Source organism: Psittacula echo (assembly GCF_963264785.1).
Source record: "Psittacula echo genome assembly, chromosome: 2".
NCBI lineage: Eukaryota > Metazoa > Chordata > Aves > Psittaciformes > Psittacidae > Psittacula > Psittacula echo.
The window spans coordinates 53527730-53546877 of NC_137737.1; the positions used below are offsets into that span (position 1 = coordinate 53527730).

General features: G+C 40.5%; 1 protein-coding gene across 21 annotated transcripts in view; it reads left to right on the top strand.

The window, feature by feature from the left end:
- Nucleotides 1-19148, top strand: part of KMT2C (lysine methyltransferase 2C) — a 197699-nt gene that overhangs the window by 156597 nt on the left and 21954 nt on the right. For all 21 annotated transcript variants that reach the window (XM_080610019.1, XM_080610008.1, XM_080610016.1 and 18 more), the window contains 14 exons: nucleotides 552-689; nucleotides 867-899; nucleotides 987-1106; nucleotides 3186-3324; nucleotides 3592-3806; nucleotides 3924-3997; nucleotides 6468-6650; nucleotides 7292-9172; nucleotides 10194-10519; nucleotides 11368-13190; nucleotides 14480-14591; nucleotides 15455-15533; nucleotides 15663-15726; nucleotides 18558-18790. In XM_080610019.1, coding sequence (XP_080466145.1) covers nucleotides 552-689; nucleotides 867-899; nucleotides 987-1106; nucleotides 3186-3324; nucleotides 3592-3806; nucleotides 3924-3997; nucleotides 6468-6650; nucleotides 7292-9172; nucleotides 10194-10519; nucleotides 11368-13190; nucleotides 14480-14591; nucleotides 15455-15533; nucleotides 15663-15726; nucleotides 18558-18790 — 5420 coding nt within the window. The remainder of the gene's footprint in view (nucleotides 1-551; nucleotides 690-866; nucleotides 900-986; nucleotides 1107-3185; nucleotides 3325-3591; nucleotides 3807-3923; nucleotides 3998-6467; nucleotides 6651-7291; nucleotides 9173-10193; nucleotides 10520-11367; nucleotides 13191-14479; nucleotides 14592-15454; nucleotides 15534-15662; nucleotides 15727-18557; nucleotides 18791-19148) is intronic.

The following is a 19148-nucleotide window of genomic DNA, read 5'->3' on the forward strand; positions in this document are numbered from 1 at the left end:
ACTGGAAGCTGCTCTGACGTCTCACTGGAGCCTTCTCTTCTCCAGGCTGAACAAGCCCAGCTCTTTTAGCCTGTCCTCATTCGTAATACTAGTATAATTTATGTAATTCTATAATATGAAATGTAATACTAAGGTAATTAAAGTAATATTATAAGAAAAATTGAATGAACCTTATCTGAATGAGGATGAACCATATTCACCACTGGTGTGATTGGTTTAAATTGTGAAAAATAGCTATATTGGAACTATGTGCTTAAAACTATGCAATCAAAACCATGCTGTACCTAAACTCGGTAGTCTTATTTCCCATTCTTCCAGTCGTATTCTATTCAATTAATATTCCTTAAACAGTAGCGTAAGATGGAGGTAAATAGAAGGTGATTTTGTTTGATTTTTCTTACGAATGTTGTATTTTTTCTTACCTTTCAAATCTTAGAAAATCTTGGTTTAGTTGATAGCTCAGCTCTAAGAAGAAAGAAAAGTTTTATGCTCTATTCTATGCCAATAAATTTTACTATTTATGTCTAACTGAGCATTCCTTCCTCCTCCAGCTGGATTGGATATCGGTTCCATCTCTGATGATCCTTCTTCTCTGCCTCAGCCAAATGTCAACCAGAGTTCACGGCCATTGAGTGAAGAACAGCTGGATGGAATCCTCAGTCCAGAACTAGACAAAATGGTCACAGATGGTAATTTTTTTTGTCCTTGATCTTGGTCTTCTAGAAAACATTAGTAAAAATCCTCCCTTTTTTTTCTCAAATTACTTACCTATGTGTTGTAACGTACCTATTTGGACTTGGTTGCAGAATTAATTTTATTGCACCTTTTGATGATTCCTCATTCTGTGTTATGTTTGTTTTGTCCAGGCGCTATTCTTGGCAAACTGTACAAAATCCCAGGTACGTGTTCTAATCTTAGTTGACTTTCATAGAATAGAGTTTGTAAACAGTGCCAGCCAGCTCATGCACAATGGGTTTTTTTTGCAGAGCTAGGAGGAAAGGATGTTGAAGATTTGTTCACAGCTGTGTTAAGTCCAGCAACCACACAGCCAGCTCCTTTGCCACAGCCTCCACCTCCACCACAACTTATGCCTTTGCACAGTCAAGGTATGTTCATTTATTACTTTTAAAAAAGCAGCCTGGTCAGGATAGTCGTGTATCTTTTAAATACTGATGTGAAAGTAGGATGTGCTGTACTCTCTGCGATTTTAAACTGGTGGAATGCCATTGTTAATTTATGAAATATGATTCTAAAACTGTTCTGAAGGGGGTATGTGATTAAAATGCACATAAATATTGCTAATAGAAAAGGGCATTTATTTTAGATTTTCCTGATGTATTAGAGCTTTTATTTTAGCTGACACTTTAATAGTTTTGAAATTTGTCTGCGATAAGCATGTATCCTCTCTTCTGCCTTTACTCTTTAATTACTTGTGTGTACCTCCTCTAGGGCAAGGCAAGAGTATGTAACAATGAGTTACTGAGTCTTAATTGCCTTTAAGAATTCAGTTTGACGGATTAGCCAGTCCTACCTCAGTAATGCTCAGAAGGCTGAGTAATTTTGGAATGTATCAGAGAGATTATAGTTTATTTTCTGTGTTACTACTAAAATTATCTGAGTTAATACAGGATATTCTTGTTCTTATATTGAAAGCAAGGGGCAGGTTGATTTTATTTATTGTTGTTACCAGTGGAAATTAATTTATTTTATTTAGCACTATGTATAAGCAGAAATAAATGCACTCTTTTCTCATCAGACGTCATCTCTAGAGGATTTTGCTTGGGCTCATGTGCTTATTCTGTTATACTGGTACTACAGAGAAGTAGTATGCAGATTGATTTCACCAGTAAATTAATCATAAGAGGAAAAAAGATTGATTTCCTAGTTGGATGAATTTCCATAAAAAAGAAAGACTTCAAAAGTCTTAGGAGAAAGTTTAAAGCAAATAATGAGGTGATTTAAAACAAAAGATAATATAGCTATCATTGCCTATTTCCAGTTACTTGAGTACTTGCAGATAAGTTCAGCATCTGAGCTCTGTAGGATTGTTTAACTTCTCCCTGTGGGTACTGCCACAATTACAAAGTTTTAGATTCATAATTTGGTTCAGTTACGGTGTAATGGTCCACATGTTTCTGTGAGATAAATGCTTCAATAATGGGGAAGCTTGCATCAGGTTTCAGCAATTTCAGATAAACTTAATGTTCTCTTCTCATAAAAACATGTGATCCTACAGTGCAAACCCCAGGCCTGACTCTCCATGCTGTTTGCCAGGTCTTCACAGTTAGTGTATACTGTCTATTTAGTAGCTATAATAAAGGACGTTCTCTTAAATTTTCAGTTACTTTCATCCAAACTGTACTTGCTGCATAGTGTATGTAACCTGTAGATCAGAAGGCAGTCTCCTAAAGCATGAGATAATGATACAGTGTCATCCTACAGATGCATCTACCTCCTGAGCTACTTCTATGCTTTTAAGAAAATACTGGGACAAAAGTTATGATGACACTTAGGTGACAGGGATTCAAAGGCCAGTGTTAATTATGTGTAGGAACATCTGCAAATATCATCTGCTGGCAATAATCTGCATGTGCCACATTTGTAATATTGTAATCAAATAAATAAAATTTTCCGCTTTTGTACTGCTAGGCTGGCCATTTAATTAGAAAATGCTGATGCTTATTTGACTAGGTTTATCTTTTCATTGGTTACAAATTAGGGAGTTTATAGCTAATGAGGATTACTTTGGTATACTGCTCAGAAGTCTCAGAAGGGGTGATGTTTAATTCAGGTGCCTAATGATAATTCTGCAAGGACCGAAACCAACTTTCTCCATGCTTGCTGCTTGGATCTGCATATAACAAATATGACAGACATTAGCCTTTAAGAATATACTTTAATATTAAGTGCAGTTTGATAGCATGGGCTACTGCAAAAGTCTTGGGAATCCATTAAAAAAACCCAGATTTTCCAGACAAGAAAAAAAGGGATGTGATAACAGTAGAAAAGAGTCCCTTAAACTTACAGGGAAGCAGTGTGAACTGATACTTAAAATCTTTTCCAGAATATAAGGTCAGTACAATTTTTAAGCAGTTATTTTTTTCATTAGATGAAACTGAAAACTTCCACCTCTGCCTTAAAAACAGTCACCCTTTAAAACAGTAATTTAAACTTCTTCTTTTCAGGAGAGAATGTGTTTCCAAGAGTGCCTCTTATGAATGGTCTGATTGGCCCTAGCCCTCATCTCCCTCATGCAGCTTTGGCTGCTGGAGGTGGACTGGGCACTTTCTCTCCCATTACACAGCAACCATATACTGATACCAGGTAGGTCAAGATGGGAAAAAAACCCCCGAACATCTCTTGTTTAGCTTTTGTCACTTGTGGGGTGGTGATATTATTAATACTGTGATATTATTAGTATTTATCTACTTATGTCTGGACAGCCACTACGTAAACTTCTGTATTCTTGCAGTGTGTTCACTACTGAAATAACAAACTGAATAAGTACTTTGCTAATTGGTTGATTAGACGGTTGGCTTTATGTTGATAGCAAACTATATATAAAAACAAAACCCTTTTTTGATTTGTCAGGGATAAGAATCCAGCGTTCAATCCAATGGTAAGTGATCCAAACAGCTCATGGGCACCATCTGCTCCACCTTTGGAAGGTGAAGGCGATACAATGTCCAATGCTCAAAGGAGCACCCTGAAGTGGGAAAAAGAAGAAGCTTTGGGTGAAATGGCAACAGTAGCACCTGTTCTCTATACAAATATCAACTTCCCTAACCTGAAGGAAGAATTCCCAGGTGAGTGATTTTACTGAATAAAGTTAAATATTTTGTAGCAATATATGCATCTTCATTTGAGAGAATGTAAAATAGACTTTTTAAAGCCTGGTGGATTAACACATTTTTTGGTTGCAGACTGGACTACAAGAGTGAAGCAGATTGCTAAACTGTGGAGGAAAGCAAGCTCACAGGAGAGGGCTCCATATGTGGTAAGAACAATTACACCTGCATTCACATACATCCAGCAAACGTATATTTCATTCATCAGGTTTTCATTTGTGGGTTTGTTGGTTTTGGGTTGGATTTTCTTTAATAAATTAGGTTTTAGGGTTTGTGAAAGTTCACTTACTCCAAGAATGCCTTTGTAATTTAACTTCTAACTGAATACTTCGACCTGTGTTCTTTGCTTTTTAGTCCTGGAATAAACTATGTTAGCATTGTGCAATCTAAAGACATGAACTGAGACAGTAACATTTGTGGTTCCCATTGCCTCTTTCCTACATTTCATCCATGCCTCAAATCTTACTTGCTCTTTCGTTTTCGGCACAGGATCTTACCAGTTTCTTCAGAAGGATAATAACAAATCATTATGTGGCTTTCCTCTCTTTAGTCATCCCCTCTCACTAGTCTTTTTTTCCCCATTAGAGTTGCTGAAGTCTTTCACCTGTTGATCTAACCAGTCCAGAAGCATCAGTGCTCACATACCTTCTTCCCTCATTTTATCTCTACACCTATGTTCTTGCCTTCCCCTTCCCCTTCACTACCCACTCTCTTCTACTGCTTTGTGATGGAAACTCTTTTGATATCTTCCATGTTGTGGGGAGTGTGAAGGATTCCATGTGTCGCTCCAAAAGCATCCACTTCACATCTGAGTCAAAAATTTGTAGTAGCTATTTGGAGTTACGTGGTCATTGACTCCATTCTGTAGAACTTGTACCATTCAAAGGGTGACCCTTATGCTTTGTTGAAATTTCTTGTTGAAGCCTGTCCACATCCAAATCTCAGAACCTGTATTATGACTGAGTACATTTGCTAACAATGGCTGGGAAGGTCAAAAAGACTTTTCTTAATTTCCTGTCACATCTCCATTCCCGATTCTCATCTTTCCTTTGTTTCTTCACAACAGCAATTGGATGATCATTCTCACTTTGTATGTTTCTGTGGATTTCACAGGGTTATGCTTTCAGTCCCTTAACCTCTCCCACTACTAATAGTCCCATTGGTGAGCAAATCTGATTTCTGTACGTGTTGATGACTCAGAGCTTAATATTACCAACATCATCTCCTACTGTCCAAATCAAAAAAAGTCCCCTTATCTCTCTGATAACTTTCAGAGGATAAATTGTTACCCCAACCTCAATGTGGGAAGTGCAGTTCTTTATCTTCCTGAATCCCTTTCGACTTGAAATAATAATTCTCTGTTGTCTTCTTTTTATCACTGAGAAATTGTCATCATTCTGCTTTTATTCAGGCCTGTAACTTCAGTACCTTTGGACCTCTATGCCATCTTGTCCATGCTATATTTAGTCGTGGTGATTCCTTCTATGTAATATTTATAAGACACAATCCGTGTACAAGAGTGGATTTTTATCCAGGCACTTACCACTTTACAATTATGTCTATTACTGATTTTTTTTCTTTTTTTCATTGTTCTAAACATATGCAGTCATATTCCCCTTATGGATATCCAAAAAGCAGCTGTGATAAGTATTTCCTTCATGTTTAGGAGGAGAGTGCCTGCAAGTGCACACACATGCACACAGGAGTATTTACATAGCAAGAGCAGTTACTTCCTCACTGAAGTGTACAGCATTCAGCTGTCACTAGTGCTCCTGCCATTGTGTGCGCAAGAAGCTGCTGTGGTACCTCTCTTGAGGGACTTACACTCTGTGGGGATGAGTAAAGGCCACCCTAGAAATTAAATTCAGAAGCATGTTGGTAAATTACAGGCTTTTTACTTACCTTGGTATGCACAATCCCCTCACAGGGGAAAATGACACTAATTTTTCTGCTGCTGTGACACTGATGCTGTCATCCATGTCTCTGTTTCATTGTTGGAGGGGAAGGATTAAAGCCTTTTCTGCTAGACAACCCCTACTTGACAACTGCAAATAAAAATGTGAAAAAGATGATGTGAGGGTTTAATTCAGAAAAGGAATCACATCCTAGATTGCTGGTAAAATAGAGTCTTTGAAACTTCCATTAGGTGCTTTAAAGTGTCAGTATGGCTATAAAATGCCTCATTGAAGAGGAATTGCTGTTCTTCTATCCTATGTTTATACTGCTAACTTAACACATACTGAGATCTATAGAGGCCATTTAGTGGAGCAGACTGTATTTTTCTTGTCACTGAAGTTCTCCACATTAGTGACCTTTATTGATCCAAACATCATCTGCTGTGCTCATGTCTGAAGACTGCAGACCACACCAATATGTGATTTGAAAGGTAAACTGGTGGGATTCATGCTTTCTTGCCGCAACACAGTACCTGAAGCAGACACTCCTAGTGTATAGAAAACCTCTATGGTAATAATTCCTTATTTCTTTCCATGCATGTTAAACACAGAATTTGTATACGCTCTAATTGTTTTCAGTTTGGAATTCCTTCTAAAGTGCATAATTTAGTTTTGGAGAAGAAAATAGGGCTAACAACTCTTTTCATTTTTTAACTTTTTCCAGCAAAAAGCCAGAGATAATAGAGCTGCTTTGCGCATCAATAAAGTACAGATGTCAAATGACTCCATGAAAAGGCAGCAGCAACAGGATAGCATTGATCCTAGCTCACGCATCGACTCCGACCTCTTTAAAGATCCATTAAAACAGAGGGAATCGGAACATGAGCAGGAATGGAAATTCAGACAGGTGCGTTGCATTGAGGCTGTTTTGTTATTTTTCTGCATTTTATTGCATTTTTGGAATCTGTTGTAACAAAATCAATTTTAATCTTTCTTTGTACAAGAGTATTAAGTTAGCCATTCTGCCTAGGAAGAAAATAGGTACTATCACAAGAGAAGCTGCTTGTAAATGTTAGAAAACTTTGTTTTAAAACTTTGACTCTTTGATCTTACCTATTATGGAAATAGGTTATGCTTTCACTGTATTGAGCAGGGTTTTTTTTATATACCTTGTATTAAAGTAACCTTGTCCTGCAGACTGCTACTTCAGATTAGGCTGGTTGTCTCTTAAGAGCTCATTTGCCCCACATCAGTGCTGCATCTGTCAGTAGCCTTTCATCTTCAGAGTATAAGATTGGAAAGCAGTGCTGCTCTTTAGGCAACCTGGAAAATGCTTCTTCCCAAGCAATCAGCGTGCATGGCAAAGTAATTTGACTTTACAAATAGCTAGACCTTCTGCTCCCATTGCATTTGAAATTTGCAGTTTACAGTTACTTATAATTGATCTTTGATGCATCCTGAAGTTTTAATTACAGATTCAGTCACCAGAAAGATTTTGTATATCCTGGACTTAAAAATCTAACCTTTCTCCTCATAATTTTAAAACAGCAAATGAGGCAAAAAAGCAAGCAGCAAGCCAAAATAGAAGCCACACAGAAGCTTGAGCAAGTGAAAAATGAGCAGCAGCAACAGCAGCAACAACAGCAGCAGCAGCAGTTTGGTTCACAACAGCTTCTGAACCAATCTGGCTCAGACACACCTAGCAGTGGGATCCAGAGCCCCTTAACACCACAGACTGGCAATGGAAGTATGTCTCCTGCACAACAGACATTCCATAAGGATCTTTTTACAAAGCAGCAGCTACCTGCTACACCTGCATCAGCGTCCTCAGATGATGTGTTCCTAAAACCACAAGCCCCACCCCCTACTCCAACCCGAATCTCAGTACACGAATCACTGTCTCAGTCTCAGACTCCTCAGACATCATCACAGCAGATGTTTTCTCCAGGTTCCACAAACACAAGACCTCCTTCTCCAATGGATCCATATGCTAAAATGGTGGGAACACCTAGACCAGCACCGATAAACCAAAACTTTGTTAGAAGAAATACCATTGCACCATTAGATACCATTGCGCCACAGTCATCCATATCTAGGCCCATTCAGGTAACTGAACCATCAGGAAGCAGGCCTTCCCCAGTCAGGGATTCATGTTCTTCATCTCCAGGTAGCAGTGATCCCTATGCAAAGCCACCAGACACACCCAGGCCTGTCATGGCATCAGAGCAGTTCTCCAAACCGGTGGGTGTCCCAAGATCACCCATAGTTACGGAACAGTCAGGGAAGGTTCCTTTAACATCTGGAACCAGTGATCCATTTACTAAGCCTGCTCCTAGGACTGATACATTTCAGAGGCAGAGAGTATCTCCTGCTGATCCGTATGCACGGCCGCCATTGACTCCTACTCCTACTCCTGTTGATGGTAGTCCTGGACCTTTCAAAACCCCTATGCGCCCACCTCAGTCCCCGCAAGATCCTTATGCATCAATGCCAACTACACCAAGGCGTGTTGCTGTTGATCCATATGAAAGGCCAGCATTGACACCAAGGCCAGTGGATAACTTTTCCCACAATCAACCTAATGATCCATACAGCCAACCTCCCCTTACTCCTCATCCTGCAATAAAAGACACTTTTGCCCATCCACCCCGGATAGTGCGACAACAAAGTGATTCTTTCCCTCAGTCTGGGCCCATTTCAAGGCCAGCTTCTCAGGACCCTTACTCCCAGCCTCCAGGTACTCCTCGACCAGTTGCTGATCCTTATGCCCAGCCTCCAGGAACTCCTCGGCCTACCACAGTTGATCCATATATGCAGCAACCACCAACACCGAGACCTGCTCAGCCAGCAGATTTATTTGCTCAGTCTCCAGCAAATCAGAGACATTCTGATCCATACGCCCAGCCTCCTGGAACACCAAGGCCAGTTCTTAATGATCCTTATTCTCAGCAACCAGCAACTCCAAGGCCAGGGATTCCAGAGAGTTTTAACAGACCTGCAATGACAAGACCAGGACTAATGCCAAATAGAGATCCTTTCCTGCCGACACCACAGAACAGGTTCCAGGGCACTTTTGTCAGGCCATCAGATCCATGTTCTCAAACTCCCAGACCTGCAGGACCTGCAATAACAGATTCGTTTAGCCATGGTCCAGCTGCTGCAGCACGTGACCCGTATGATCAACCACCAATGACCCCAAGACCTCAGCCAGAATCTTTTGGAACTGGCCAGCTGGCCCATGATGCTGCTGAACAGCCACGGCCTGGATCTGAGGGCACCTTCAGTGCACCTGGAAATTCTCCAATGACTTCTCAAGGACAACAGTTTCCCAAAGTTTCACAAGTCCCTGGCCCAGCAGCAACCACAGGAGTAACAGATACACAGAATACTATGAATATGTCTCAAGCAGATACTGAGAAGTTAAGACAGGTGGGAATAATGTTTAATACTGATGGTATTAAAATTTCGTAAGTAGAAGAATTTCCCCCATATTTGTTAATACTTGAAGTTTCTTGCCATTAAACGTTACTAGATAATGTAGAATTATCTTCATTCATGTACTATGTTAATTTGGTCCTTCTGGATAGAATCCCAGTACGGAGAATATAGAAACGTCAGTAATTGTTAAGTAGTTTGGACAAGATCCAAAAAGGAAGCAAAGGCTGTCTTTGAAGCCACTGAAGATGTAGGTAATGGGTCTGTAGTAGCTCTTTTATAATGTGAGGAAAAAAAATACACTTTGAAAGGACAATTAATTCTATCCTATAATAGTTGAGATACAGAACTGATCGTCCTGACTTGTTCACTGACTGAGAAAGGGAGTAGCAGCAAAGATCTCGAACTAGACATCTGACTTTTCAGTTGGCTAACGTGGAAGTGAATCCTTCCATTGGTCACTCTTCTTCTTGAGGCATATTCGGTCCAACTTTTTGTCAGGAAATGTCTGGCCAACAGCTCTTGCTGAGACATAGAATTACATTCAATTTGTGGAAAGCTGCTCAGTCTTTTGTTTAGAAGGAGCAATGGGAAGTGGATTTTGTGGAAAAATTGATAGTATTTATCATATTTTTCATTATTGTGTGATAATCATATTCTGCAGCTTTGGTGTAAACCTTTTGCTGCGTTTTCTTCAGAGAATCTTGGGTCACCTTTCTCCCTCAGAATGCGTGTGGTAAATTTCATGTGGTAAAAGGGCCTGTGTTACTGGAAAAGAAAGTTGCTTGTATGTTAATTGGTAAAATCGGTTCTGGAGATTTAGCTTGCATTAGCAGCATCTTGCTGTGTTTGTTCCCTCTTCTAATTTCTGAGGTGATCATGACAGTTTATGATATCTCTCTGTAGTGACTGAAGAATTTATTTTCTTCAAAAGGCTTAACCCAGTGGAGCTTAACACTTCCGAATACATGAATTGCCATGTCAAGCACAATGATTATTATATTTTTTTCAACAGCGCCAAAAGTTACGTGAAATTATTCTACAGCAGCAACAGCAGAAGAAGAATGCGGTTCGGCAGGAAAAAGCCTTGCAGGATGCAGCAGCTCCTACCCATGCAGCTCCTCTTCAGCATTGGCAGCAAGACAACTTAAATCAAATGTTTAATCGCCCTCCTCCCCCGTATCCTGGGAATATTAGGTCCTCTGTTGTCCCTCCAGGTGGACCAAGGTTCACTGTGTACTCAAAAGACCAACGTGGCCCATTTCCTGCTGATGGGCAGTTCAGCAGACCCCAGTTCCCAGGTGATATGAACGCCATGGGGATGAGGCCTCATGGTCTCAGGTAAGCTCATTGATCTTTTAAACCTAGGATATTACAGGGTACTTCTGCATTTACAGAATTTGCTAGATAAAGGCTAGGTGGATTTTTTGGATGAAAAATCATCTGTGCTGTCTACAGTAGCTGGTAATCTTCCTGAAGGCAGTATGTCCAGTGAGTTTTCCTAAAGCGTCTGTAACGTTAGAGTGTGTGCTATACACTAACAGTGTTCTATTCTACACTGGCTTTTATTGGGAATAAATCAGATGTAAAAGTGGAGAAACTGCAATACTTGTGGAAGTATTATGTGACCTGGAAGATCTTGTTGTCCATGGTTTGAGGGCAGGGGTTTTTTTTAAATGAAAGGTGATGTCTTAATCATGAATAAATATAATATTCTTGTTTTCATTTATAATGAATATGTAATCAAATGTCAGCTTCTGTTGGTGACATTTTTACGGTGAATGCTATGCTGGAAAATGAATGCAGATATCAGCATACATTGTCATCTCCGGAGTAATTATTTTCAGTATTTTGGATTTATTTCAGTAATTTCTAAATCCACACAACATTATTTTTTACACTGAGTTGCATTAACACATAGTTTATTTACTAATGTAGTTCTTTCTGTCAGTTTTCCATCCATTATTATTATTGGAACTGAAAATAGGTTGTTTATTAAACATAATTAAAGCAATTACTTTATTGTAGTCATAAAGCTCATTTAAATGTAAGCATAATTAGTCAAAATATGTATTTAAATATCTTAATGCATTATGTAAAGCATTTTGGTGAGTAGTTACTTAGTCAGATATGCCAGATTAGGCAGTCCTGAGAAAAAATGGTTATGTATCTTTCATACTTTATTTTAGATATGGGTTTCCAGGAGGTGGCCATGGACCACCATCAGGTCAAGAACGTTTCCTCGGTCCTCAGCAGCCAATGCAACGCCCTGGAGTTCCACCACAGCTGAGAAGATCTCTGTCTATTGATATGCCTCGGCCAGTGAACAATCCACAAATAAATAATACATCTGGGATCTCTCAACATTTTCCTCCCCAGGGGATTCCAGTTCAGCAGCACAATATATTGGGTCAGGCGTTTATCGAGTTACGACACAGAGCTCCTGATGGGAGGCCAAGGGTGCCTTTTAATCCTTCTGCTGCAAATGTTATGGATGCAGCAGCACAACATCAACGACATGCAGGGTTTATACCCAGGCAGGAGTTTCCAGGCCCCAGACAGGCAGAATCCCTGAGACATAGTTCTCAAGGTATACCTAACCAGTTGCAGATGTCTGCGAGTTTGGAGCATATGTCACAATCACAGCAGGATCAAGTCAATCCTGACAACTCACCTGCACTTGTAATACGTTCTGTAAGTCATCCACCAGTTGCTGATGCATTCCCGGGTCCGTCTTTGCCTACAGCTGCACCAGATGATGAATCTGCAAATTTACAGATACCCAACCAGCCAAGTGATGGACTAGAAGAAAAGCTTGATCCTGATGATCCTGCTGTAAAAGATTTGGATGTGAAAGATCTTGATGGGGTTGAAGTCAAGGATTTAGATGATGAAGATCTGGAAAATTTGAATCTAGACACAGAGGATGGGAAAGGAGATGAACTGGACACTTTAGACAATTTGGAAACCAATGATCCTCACCTTGATGATCTTCTGAGGTCTGGGGAATTTGATATAATTGCATACACAGACCCAGACCTTGATGTGGGGGATAAGAAAGGAATGTTTAATGAAGAACTAGATCTTAGTGTACCCATTGATGACAAACTAGATATCCAGGGCAAGACAGAGGAACCAAAACAGAAAGAACAAGGTGATAAAACCGTTTCCCCTCCTGAGACCCAGTCTCCACAGAAAAAATCTGCTGCAGAAAATGAAATTAAAACAGAAGTACTATCCCCAAACACTCAGGAGGAAAAGAAGAATGAAAATGAAAAAAGTGAGGGAAATGCTGAATCCACAAGTACTCAACAACCTGCTGAAGTGGAGTTAAAGGATGGAGAAAAGGCTCCTGCGCAGCCTGCTAACCCAGAATTCCCTGATAAAACTACTGCTGTTTCTAGTCAAGAAACAAATGTGCCTAGTCCAGATGCTCAGGGATCTGCACTTCCAACTGTTCAAGGAGCAGTAAGTTCCTGCAGTATTTCTGGGTCCACACCAGTCCTCTCAAGTTTGCTATCTAATGAGAGCTCAGATAATGCTGAAGCAAGGACTCTAGGGTCTCCATCTCAATCTTTGCCAGCAACACAAATGAATCATGCATCAGGTATTCCCCAAACACTAATGACACCTGGTGGACAGATCTTGGAAAACACTTTAAATTCAAATTTGACCATGGTTCCACGAATGAACCATAATTTTTCTCAAGGGTCAGCGAATCCGGGATTTATTCAGGGTCAATCATCTAATCATAACTTTGGGACAGGACCGGCATCTAATCAGAGTGTGGCTGTAACAAACCGTCCTGGTCCTAGTGGCATAACTGGGCCCCAACAGATAATGCTCCCTCAACCATTAGCTCAGCAACAAAATCGTGAGCGGCCACTGCTGCTAGAGGAACAGCCGCTTCTTCTGCAGGACCTTTTGGATCAGGAAAGACAGGAGCAGCAGCAGCAGCGACAGATGCAAGCCATGATTCGCCAGCGTTCAGAGCCGTTTTTCCCCAATATTGGTATGTGGGTGATCTGTTTGTCTGGGATCTTGTTAGTTTTTTAAAAATGCAGCAATAAATAGGTAACTAATCAGGTAGCACTTAAAGAAAAGGGAGTAGATATGTGGAGCTTGAAGGTGATACAACAAACAGCAGCCTACCTAGTAGGTACAATGGGAGTATGGAAACTGAGCATGTGGGTGTAATTCTGAACTCTCTGGCAAGGCTCCTGTTGATATTACCAGGATCAGGGCGACGCTGCATTACTGCCGCATTTTCTGACACTGCCTGTCATGTATTCTCTTTATACTTTAGGTTCTCATATGTGATATGGAGTAAATGCACCCTTTGTAAACAAATGATCAAGTACAGTGGTTCATATTTTGATATTTGATCTATCAGTGTTCTGTTTCTGGTTGTTCTCCTACTCTCTTCCCTTTTGCAGTGGATAGCGTGTCTGAAGGAAAGAGATCATTGAAAGCTGTATTACTGACTCACAGTCTAGGCAAGGCCCAGAAACATCACAAATAATTAAGTCATTTCCTGTTTAATATAACTTAGCAGTGTGAGCGTTCAGATCAAGACTGTCACTATCGTTTAATAGTTTCTAATGAAATACGAAATTTTGAGCAATGTGTTAGCTGTAACTATACTGGCCATCAAGGCTGTTGGTTCAAAAGACAAATTTAACCTACCCCCTAAGTCACAGTTCCATATCTGCAGTTATGTGGCCACCCCAGGCGGCTAAGATGACCTTCACAGGTCCCTCCCAACCTAAGCCATTCTGTGTTCCCATTTATACTAATCTCTGTGAGGCATCCAATGGGAGAGACAGCAAAAAAGCATGCTTATCATCTTTTCAAATGCTGTGTGTACCTTTTTGCTTGTGGTGCTAGGGTACTTACAGAGGCACTAAACCCTTTTCTTAGTAGATTAGTGGTGGTGTGTCAGTTTCACCAACAGAAACAACTCTCCTTCCTGATTCTTAAACCTGTAAGTAGAAGTTACTAATCTGTTGGGTCACAGGCCACATGTCATCTAGAGCCCTTCTCAGACTAACCTGCTTTTCTTTGTATGCTTTGACTGAAAACAAGGACAGTTGCTGCTGGAGTAGCTTTCCTTAGAGGATATATGAAGCTGCATACTAACCATGAATTTCAAAGTGGAGAGGACAAGTAATGTGAAATAGTAATGCAATTGTGTTGTTTTACTGATGACTTATTCATGAACTAGATCTAAACAAGTCAGTTCAAGTTAATGACTTGTAATATTCAGCTATGTAATTCACTTTTACTGTTCTTCTTTTATAGACTTTGATGCAATTACTGATCCCATAATGAAAGCAAAAATGGTAGCTCTTAAGGGGATCAATAAAGTCATGGCGCAGAGTAACATGGGCATGCCACCAATGGTTATGAACAGGTAGGCAACACGTTACCATTCTTCAGGGTTACAAAATATAAAAGGAAATGATAGAGCTAGGGGAAACTGTGTGCAGGAAATGAAAACATTTTGAAGTGGAAAACATCTTTTTGTCGTATACTTCATAGTCATTGCTAATACAAAATTATCTCCTAAGAATAAAACAAGTCTGGCAGTAGAAACTGTAAAAGGTATTAAAATGCCTCAGACTTGTGCTCAAGGACAAAAGGAGCTGTGAACTGTGCAGACTTCACTGTGATTGCCTTTACCTTAGGTGGGGGGCCTATGAGCCAGAAAGATCTGCACCTTTTCTTTTTATGTGGCCCTTAAAACAGTGTGCTTTCTTCTTCTTAACCATTTTTTATGATAATATGTGGCTTACCAGAAGTGTACATTTACCCAACTCTAATTGACTGTTGGCCAGGTTGGATGGGGCTTTGAGCAACGTGGTCTAGTGGAAGGTGTCCCTGCCCATTGCAGGGGATTGGAACTGAATGATCATTAAGGTCTCTTCCAGCTCTGACCACTCTATGATTCTATGGCTGTGCTGGTGACCATGATGTCTAAACCATTAAATTTTTTTTTTTGGTAGTACCATAATACATTAAAATGCAGTGCTTCGTGTTTACCTCACTTGTCTGAAAAGTGTTAAAATGCTATAGTTTCAACAAAGAGCAAAGTATTTTAGCATCAAATGAGAATTAATATTGTCCAGATGTTGAAAAAGTTTGGTACAGAAATTAAAGCAAATACCTCTAAAATATTTGGATGCTTTGTGTAAGTTCAGTGTAATAGAAGAGGTATCTTCCCTAACCCTCCAGTTTTAAAAGTTGTCATTTCATATTGTACTTATCTATCTGTAGGTTTCCCTTCATGGGTCAGCCAGTTCCAGGGGCTCAGACCGGTGAAGGCCAAAATCACATGCAGCAGGCAGTTACACAGGTAATACAACTTGATATGGGGTTTAAACACAAGTGTTTAATAATAATGTTAACAACTAGTTTTGGTGGGTTTTTTTTAATTGAATCATGATTAAATATCCTTGTCTGTATGTTTTACTCAAATTTCTAGGATGGAAGTTTGACACCTCAGATGTCTAGACCTAATCCTCCCAATTTTGGTCCTGGTTTTGTCAGTAAGTACAGATTTTATAATTGTCTGTATGTTGATGTTAGATTCTAGAGCGATCTTGGGCTGTGTTGTAGTATTCTGAGCTTAGTAAGAACTACGGTCTATATTGATGGGGTTTTTTTGTATTTCAGAAGTGAAAAGTTTTGTGCAGCATCACTGTCATTCTAACAAATACCAATAAAAGCTTTCCAGGTATTAGTTAAGCAAGACTAGTTGGGAACAACAATTTTTGAAAGCAAAAATATATAGTGCTAGTATTTTGTGTTCTTGTTTCTGATTGCCCTAGATCAGTTGTAAATCCTAGCCTCTATGATGAGAAAGATTTATTAGCAGAATTTAAACAGTATATGTTGGGAGAGGAAGACTGCGTGTGAAAAAGTGTTTCAAGTAAACACCTTTACCTTTTCTAGAAACAGGAGTAGCAGCACTGAATATGCAATAAGGAACTTTAGCATTATCATCTGTATTAATCTCTTTTTATGTGGCTCTTAAAACGGTGTGTTTTCTCCTTCTTAACACATACTTCAGTGTTTTATGATAATACATGGCTTATCAGAGGTGTACATTTACCCAGCTCTAATTGACTGCTGGCCAGGTTGGACGGAGCTTTGAGCCACCCTGGTCTAGTGGAAGGTATCTCTGCCCATGGCAGGGGGTTGGAACTGGATGAGCTTTACGATTTGACATAGCGCTCAGCAGTTGCCTCATTCTGGTTGGAGTGTTGGTTCTGAGTACTTGAGAAAATCTGTAGTAGTTACTCTTACCTGGAACTTGTTAATATTTCAGTACTTTCATTTGCACTTTCATGTTGCTCCCCTCTGCAGTTACTCTCTGTCCTTCCCACTCAGTTGTCCCTTCAGGTCATGTGATTAGTTACGCAGAATTTATTGTCAAATGAATGGGCACCCCTCAAGACTGAATTGATTTAGTTGAGCCATTAGAGTCAATGGTTGTCACTGCCACACAGATGTCAAAGTAGAAAGTGGTAGGGTCTGGAGCACAAGGAGGAGGACATGGTTGTATTGAAATCCTACTGTCATGTAGGTATCTTTATTAAACAAACTTCGTTTGCAAGGCAGATCATATGGTATTTCTGGCTATCCAGCTCATTGCCACAATGAGATCAGGAGACAAATGATATCAACACCAAACCTTCACTCTTGCCTTCTGCATTTAGTGCAGATCAAGTGTTATCAGACATGATTGTTTTGCCTTGAGAAAAACATCTGAGAGCAATGGACTGCTCATAGCAGATGAGCATTTCTCATTTGTAAAAAGAGTAATGTCTCATTTACAGTCTAAATGAGAGTACATTGTTTGTGGGTAGGAAAGGGCACTGGTGATGAAGGCCCTGACATGGACAGTGGGATTGAGTGCGCCCTCAGCAAGTTTGCCGATGACACCAAGCTGTGTGGTTCGGTTGATACACCGGAGGCAAGAGATGCCATCCAGAGGGACCTCAACACGCTTGTGAGGTGGGCTGATGCCAACCTTATGAAGTTTAACCATGCCAAGTGCAAGGTCCTACACCTGGGTCGGAGCAATCCCAGGCACAGCTACAGGTTTGGGAAGAGAAGAGATTCAGAGCAGACCTGCAGAGAAGGACTTGGGGGTGTTGGTCGATGAGAAAATGAACATGAGCCGGCTTCAGTGTGCGCTCACAGCCCAGAAAGCCAACTGTATCCTGGGCTGCATCAAAAGGAGTGTGACCAGCAGGTCGAAGGAGGTGATCCTGCCCCTCTACTCTGCTCTCGTGAGACCTCACTTGGAGTATTGTGTGCAGTTCTGGTGTCCTCAACATAAAAAGGGCATGGAACCGTTGGAACAAGTCCAGAGGAGGGCCACGAGGATGATCAGGGGACTGGAGCACCTCCCGTATGAAGAGAGGCTGAGAAAGTTGGGGCTGTTCAGCCTGGAGAAGAGAAGACTGTGTGGAGACCTCATAGCAGCCTTCCAGTATCTGAAGGGGGCCTACAAGGATGCTGGGGATGGACTATTCATCAGGGACTGTAGTGACAGGACAAGGAGTAACGGGTTAAAACTTAAACAGGGGAAGTTTAGATTGGATATAAGGAAGAAGTTCTTTTCTATGAGGGTGGTGAAGCACTGGAATGGGTTGCCCAGGGAGGTTTTGAATGCTCCATCCTTGGTGGTGTTCAAGGCCGGGTTGGATGAGGCCTTGGGTGGCATGGTTTAGTGTGGGGTGTCCCTGCCCATGGCATGGTGGTTGGAACTAGATGATCTTAAGGTCCTTTCCAACACTAATTATTCTATGATTCTATGAAGTTATTTTTACAATGACAGTGTCTTTCTTTCATTTCACAAATACTTGATGAATGTTTATGATTTTTTTTTTCTTAGGAGTAGTATTAAAAATAGGTTTTATACGCACGAAAATCTTCTTCCAATAGCAGGATTAATGAGGCTGTTTCCTATAAATTTGTGTCCCTAATCTCTTTCCCTTTACCTGAGTGCTTCTGGAGGTGTTCCATGTCCCCTGTTCTGTGGGGGAGTGGGCTACTGCCAGGTTCTGCAGCTGCTTTCAAAGCTACATTTGCTTACTGGCTAGCAAGTACACATCTGCTGGCTAGACAGCAGGCTGGTGTCTCTTGAAATTAAGGGACTGTGTTAAAATGGCTTTCTCTCAAAAATGCAGGTATTTGGTTCTCCATCCCCTTTACTCATGTCACTCCAAGAACTTAATATCTCTTGAGATAGCAAACGCTCTGTCAAATCTGCCAGAACTTGACCAATGGTTTCTTAAAATAAGGGGGGAAACTTCATCTCTAAAAAGGAGAATGAGATTATGTCATACTTAATTTCCCTTCTCTCTAGATGATTCACAAAGAAAGCAATATGAGGAATGGCTGCAAGAAACACAACAACTCCTTCAGATGCAACAGAAGTACCTTGAGGAGCAAATCGGAGCACACAGAAAATCAAAAAAGGCACTCTCAGCAAAACAGCGTACAGCCAAGAAAGCTGGCCGTGAATTCCCAGAAGAAGATGCAGAACAGCTTAAACATGTTACTGAGCAGCAAAGTATGGTTCAGAAACAGCTAGAACAGGTAAGCATCTGGAATCCAAACTGATCCTTAATATTCAGCTGTCGTACTGGTAGGACTCTTTCCTTTAAATCTTCCTAAAAGCAAGTTGAAATGCTTAAATACAGCGGAGCTTATTTAAAGGGAGCCACTCCCTATCATGTTTCGTGTGTGTAACAGCATTACTCTGGATTGTGGTGTGACACTGGAATTGTAGGAGAGTATGCTGTGGCAAACATTATGACAAAAAGCTGTCTCTGTACTTTGGAAAGAGGGGACATTGCTTGGCAAAATGATTTGCAGCAGTGTTCCTGGCACGATGAAAAGCATAAATGAAAGATTCAAAGGAAAGTCTTAGCATGCGGGGCTTGGTTTCAGGCTT